The sequence below is a fragment of the Arabidopsis lyrata genome (genome assembly GCF_000004255.2).
Source record: "Arabidopsis lyrata subsp. lyrata unplaced genomic scaffold ARALYscaffold_9, whole genome shotgun sequence".
NCBI classification, from domain to species: Eukaryota; Viridiplantae; Streptophyta; class Magnoliopsida; order Brassicales; family Brassicaceae; genus Arabidopsis; species Arabidopsis lyrata.
The window spans coordinates 1737621-1743869 of NW_003302547.1; the positions used below are offsets into that span (position 1 = coordinate 1737621).

General features: G+C 39.0%; 1 protein-coding gene across 2 annotated transcripts; it reads left to right on the forward strand.

Moving 5' to 3' along the window:
* Window positions 1-143: 143 nt before the first annotated feature.
* Window positions 144-3511, forward strand: LOC9299308 (uncharacterized membrane protein At3g27390). Of its 2 annotated transcripts, XM_002863186.2 has the most exons (9): window positions 157-385; window positions 646-754; window positions 832-1161; window positions 1248-1536; window positions 1907-2013; window positions 2140-2305; window positions 2393-2588; window positions 2677-2917; window positions 3124-3511. In XM_002863186.2, the coding sequence occupies exons 1-9, from the start codon at window positions 292-294 to the stop codon at window positions 3317-3319; spliced, it is 1728 nt and encodes a 575-aa protein (XP_002863232.1). In that variant the 5' UTR covers window positions 157-291; the 3' UTR covers window positions 3320-3511. The 2 variants fall into 2 exon arrangements, with proteins under 2 accessions (XP_020876508.1, XP_002863232.1); XM_021020849.1 differs by lacking the exon at window positions 3124-3511 and having other exon boundaries at window positions 144-385; window positions 2393-2577; window positions 2677-2763.
* Window positions 3512-6249: the final 2738 nt, after the last annotated feature.

Consider the following 6249-nt stretch of genomic DNA (forward strand, 5'->3'; position numbering starts at 1 on the left):
GTCTTTTAATATGAAATCTCTGCAATTTGCATGACGAAGATGAAAACAGTAAAGATCAATTTTTACACTTCGTGTAAACAAACAACTTTTTTCCAAGTTTTAATAATGAAAAAAAGATCTTTTTAGACGCAAAATTGATGACGGTTGAAATTCCCGCCTGTGCGTGGGTTCCACTATAAGCTCTTTAGCCGCCATGTGTCCTAGGGGAGTGCCACGTACAGCCACCATCATCTACTTTTTAGGCTTATTTCTGTCGGCTTATTCTCTGCTCACTAAGTGGCAAAAACAGAAATGGAAGTTCCCAAAGGTTTCTTTGAGAAACTATGGAGTTTTGTCTCTTTTCTTCCTTACTTCTTCCTCTTGCTGCTTCTCGGCCTCACCAAGGGTATGCAATCATTCTTCCTCTTCTAATCTTCTTCCTTCTGTCCATCCATAAGATTGCAGAGAAAGTCTCAAGTTTTGTTAGGTCCAGAGTTGTTGAATACCTGAATATGACGTTTTGCACTCTTCAGATTAGATTTTGGTATTTGAATTCAGATTAATAATTAGCCTATATTGAGTAATGAGGTTTATTGGTACAAAACCAGAGGAGTATCTAAGCAGAGCACTGTAAGTTTTCACTCTTGTTTTGGTTTTGTTTTTCAGCCCTGATTGTTGGTCCAGTTTCATCTGCTATAATTTTGATTGGGAATTCAACTGTAATCATTGGCCTTTGGCCAGCACATTTCGTTTGGACCTACTACTGTTTGGCAAGGTATATATCCAACAAATTCAATACCTTTCCTTTTGTATTTTATCTCTGTTTCCACTAAAAATCTTCTTTCTGTGTAGAACAAAGAGAATAGGGCTGGTTTTGAAGACCTTGGCATTGATATTGTTTCCACTACCTTTACTCCTCTGGCCAGTTACTGGTATAGTAGGAAGTCTCTTCGGCGGAATCGCCTACGGGTTTTTCACTCCTCTTATGGCTACATTCGAGGCTGTAGGAGAGTCTGTTACTAGCAAATGCTACCATTGCTTTGTTGATGGTTCGTTCTCCACTATTAAAGGGAGTTGTACTGTAGTTACAGACTTCACAGATTTCTGCTTCCATTCTTACTTCTCCTACATGGACGAGTTAAGAGAAATGGTTTCCGCCGATGTTGAACCTTTAGAGATAAGGTAACAATCACTCCGTCTGTGCCCGTTAAAGAAGAACAAAAATTGTTACACTTTACAGTGATGGCGTAATCTCATTTTCTTACCAGGTTGTCTCGGCTACCTAGTTGTCTGCTTGCTAGTCTCATAGGTGTGGTGGTAGATGTTCTTCTGATAACAGCTGTTGCTCTTTACAAAAGCCCATATATGTTGCTCAAAGGATGGAAGAGGCTATTGGAAGACCTTGTTGGTAGAGAGGGCCCATTCCTAGAGACTGTCTGTGTTCCATTTGCAGGTCTTGCCATATTGCTATGGCCACTGGCTGTCGTGGGAGCCGTAATAGCTTCAGTGTTATCCAGTTTCTTTCTTGGACTGTACAGTGGAGTCATCGTTCATCAGGTTCATAGCTAATACATAAAGTCCATTCATATATCTTACAGAGTTGGTTATGGAGAGGTCCTTTCGATTTAAGGCTTCGTTGGATTCTATGTCAAAAGGATTTGAAATTAAACAGAATACTTCTTGAGCTCCTCTGGCTGTGATTTTTTGCTGTGACATAGTTACTGTAGCTTCGACAATAGTTCTGGCTATTTTGGATACTTTATGTTAGTTAAATTACGGCTTAGCCATAAATTTTGTAATTTATGTATCTGCCATGAAAATTCTTAAGACATGTCATCACTTGGACATAAAAATATGTTGCTAGACACTGATAATATATGGTTGGTTAGGAGGTCTCTATCCTTTAATAGTTTGATTATTTTTTCAGGAGGACTCTTTCAGAATGGGGCTTAACTATATAATTGCTGCGGTCTCACTGTATGATGAGTATGTAAATGATTTACTCTATTTGAGAGAAGGAACTCGCCTGCCAAGGTACATAGTGGGAGCTCTGTTCCATTAGTATTTGATCACCATCACATAGACCTTCGGTTTCGTGATTCAGCATTTGTGGATTATAATAACTTATGACTGTAAAGTGTATATGCTTGTGACAGCCAGGCCTTGCTATAGAACGAAAATAGAGACTGGTCATGGGAAAAGAATATTAGTAGAGAGTAAGAACATTGATCTCAAGAGCAAAAGAAGCAGCTCCCTGGCTTCAAAGCTTGTTTCAGAACAGTCGAGGACACTGAAAAAAGCAATAACACTATATAAACCAGTTCAGGTATATTAGACCTTTGTTTTTTCATTTATTTGACTTTACAACATAATCTCTGATGAGTGAATGAACATCTTGTGTTTCTCTTTTAAGGTATGGGAATGGTTGTTTAAGTCGTGTGAGGTGAACGGGAGGATACTTCTTCGCGATGGCTTGATAGATGTGAAGGATGTTGAGGAATGTCTTGTCAAGGGTAATTGTAAGAAGCTCTATATCAAACTACCCGCTTGGACAGTGTTACAATGTCTCCTTGCATCGGCTAAATCGAACTCCTCTGGGTTGGTGATCAGTACGTATACTCAATATCTGTACACAAATCTCGTTAAAACCTTTTTCCCCAGGACGCGAATATTGATTTTCTGGTGAATGTCTGGCAGCTGATGGCGTGGAGCTTACAGAACTAAACAGCCCACGTGACAAAGTATTTGTGTGGCTCATTGGGCCTTTACTGATAATGAAGGAGCAGATAAAGAACCTGAAGCTGACTGCAGATGAAGAGTTTTGTCTAAGGAAATTGGTAATGGTATGCAAAAATGAAAGAACCGAGGACTGGGATAGCACCGGGTTCCCGTCAAGTGATACAGTAAGAAAAGCACAATTGCAAGCCATAATAAGAAGGTATGTTATCAAACATCAGCAGAAGTATTATCTTCTTTGCATCATTAAGTTGACCACATCTTCTTGGAATACTTTTCTCATGTTGTGAATGGGTTCCCATATGTTGACTTAGACCATTCTTCATAGGAAGTGAGGCTTTTTGCAAAGTTTGGGATGATCATGTTCTGTATATACATTCACTGAGGCTAGTCATGTTCTTTCCACAGGCTGCAAGGAATGGTGGCATCAATGTCTAGAATACCGACGTTTCGACGCAGATTCATGAACTTGGTTAAAGTGTTGTACATAGAAGCTCTTGAAATGGGTGTGTCAGGTAATCGAGCTGGTGGGATCCTCAAACCCAACAGCCACCAAACAGGAAATCTGGATCGGACTGAAACACCGGACATGGATGTTGTATAAGTAGTTATGGTATCTTATCTTTTTCCTTCTTCCTACGCCCCAGTCTTTCCTCTGGAAACCGTTATTTCACTGGTATTTTAGGATTTGTTGTATATTAGAAAGTGTTTTTTTTTTCTTCTGTGTTTCTGGTTTGATAGTTAAAATTTTCAACTTGCTCCATATAATTGTTGGTTGGTTTACTTTGGTTTCAAACCGATGACAGTAACTGGCTTTTGATCCATCCAATACAGCTTGTTCTGGTTGTATGCATTATATTAAACCGGTAGCTATAACCAGTAAAAGTAAGCATTTACATCATATCGGACAGCAAAAGTAAAAGTAAGAGCTGCCCATCAGCTCGGGGAAGTGAATCGGAGTGCATAGAGCTAGAATTGACGAGTTAACTAGCTGAGGCAGATACTCAGTAGCTCAGGTCAACTGAATCAACTACTCAAAAGCTCAGCTGGCCGGGGAATTTCTAGCTAAATAACTGTTCGAGTGTGGCGGTTACCACTAGGCCTGGGCATAAAATCCGAAATCCGAAAACCGATCCGAAAAAATCCGGCTCCGAATCCGAACTGAATAGTCACAAAACCTGAACGGATAATGAATTCTCCTATCTGAATTATCCGAACCGAACCGAAAACCGAAAGGATATCCGAAAACCGAATATAAAATTATATATCCAAAAATATTAGTTATATTTAGCTATAATTTTATAACAAATAACAAAAATATCCTAAATAACCTAGATATCGAAAGTTTTTAGTTATATTTGTTAAAATTATATATATTTTTGGAAAAGTTAGCCAAATTTTAGTAAGATTAAAACTATTTTTTATTTAAATTGAACATTTTTTTGGTTTTTTTTTCTCGCAAACTGATCCAAAATTAATCCAAAACCGATCCGAATCCGACACTATCCGAACCGAATCCGATCCGAATAGTCATAAAATCCGAACGGATAATAAAATCTCCTACCCGAATTATCCGAATCCGAATAAATCCGAACCGAATCCGATCCGAAATCCGAATGCCCAGGCCTAGTTACCACACGTGACCGAATGGTGTCAATGAGCGGTTATGTCCGAAAGATCTCCAACGAATAGACGTTTTTGGGGAAAATGGTTAATAGCGGTTTTGATCGAAAAACCCTATAAATAGTCTAGGAAGCACGGAAGCTTCGTCGGAGTTCTGCTTCCCGCTTCAGAATCTTAGTTGGAATCGGAAGCTCTCGGAAGCTTTCGGAATCTTGCTTCCATAGCGTTTCCAAAAAATTCATTTTTGAAGCTTGTTGGAAGCTTACGATTCTATTTTCGAAGTTTGCGCTTCCATTTAAAATTTTTGATGTCACAAAATAAATAAGAAATATGAAATTATTTTTGATAGTTTTTTAATAGGAAAATTTGCAACTGTAACCTAAAAAAATTTATAAATTAACAAACTAACCTACAAAAAAAACCTAACAATATAACATATATATAATATATATTATTACAATTTTATCCTCACCGCTAACACCACTAACCACAATCACAACCACCACCGTCGCCGGAACCACCACCGCCGCCGGAACCACCACCGTCGCCGTCACCGGAACCACCACCGCCGCCGTCACCGGAACCACCACCATCGCCGGAACCACCGTCGCCGGAACTACCACCACCGCTGCCGCCGGAACTACCACCACCACCGCCGCCGGAACCACCACCACCGCCGTCGCCGTAACCATCACCGCCGTCGCCGGAACCACCACCGCTGCGGTCGTCGGAATCATCGCCACCGTCGTCGCCGGAATCACCACCGCCGCCGTCGCCGGAACCACCACCACCCTCTAAGATCATTTTATCTACCCTTTAAGTTACTTAATAATTACATATATAGTTCACCCTTTTTAATACAACAAAAGAAAAACCAAAAATAATTTTGCATACTAATTTTTTATTTTATTTTTAAAAATATCATAGTTAGAAAAATGACAGCAGCATAGATCATTTATTTGGGAGATGTTGAAATGATTAATTGAATTAAATTAATTTCGAGAAACTTTAGATGGATGATATTTTTATCGGTAAACAAAATTTTAAAAAATTTTATTTGATGGAATTAGTAAAATGATAATGAAGATAATGTTCTTTAATTTTTGACTTTTTGTCTATTGTAAACGTACACTATTTGATTTTTAAATATAGAGAGGTATTTAGAATTTATGTATTAATTATATTTTTTATATGATATAATGTTTAATGTTTATTATGTATATATATATATATATATATATATTAATTTTAATATACGGTTCCAACACGTACCCACTTTCTATAATTTCTATAAAAAATTGCTTCCACGTTTCCAAACGCTTCGCTTCCGCGTATCCGTTTCTGATTCCATGCAACATATACAAGTCCTTGGGGCGCATTTTCGACACACAGAAACACGAGAAATACCGGAAAATCTCCAGGCCATCTTGGAGAGAAAACAAACATAAGTTATCCATGGCTACCACCCAAATGTACGCTATGTTCAAGCTGGGGACATAAAGAGAAGGACTGTTCAAGGGTTGAGAAGGTGAAGATTTTGGTTAAGAGTCCAAGTGGGTCACCTGCGTTGAATAAGGAGGCTGGGACTGTTGCCACAATGCAAGAACTAGCTCAAAGCCTTTTAAGCGATCTTGAAAAGACCACTCCAGTTCAGTTGGGTAATGCTAAGAGTGATGAGAACTCCGAAAATGTTGACCAGAAGAATCAATGGATTGCGGTGAGGCGAAGCAATGGGGGTGGTTCTCCGAAACGGAAAACAGAGGAGGAACCTTCTGCGAAGTCTGTTTCACCACGAGGGTTCAATGTTTTGCAAATAGAGGGTGATGAGGAGGCTGAAAAAATGCAGTCCCAGTCACTAGCTACTCAAATCAATAACGTTGTGGAGAAAGAAGAAGGTGAGTTAGTCGAAAC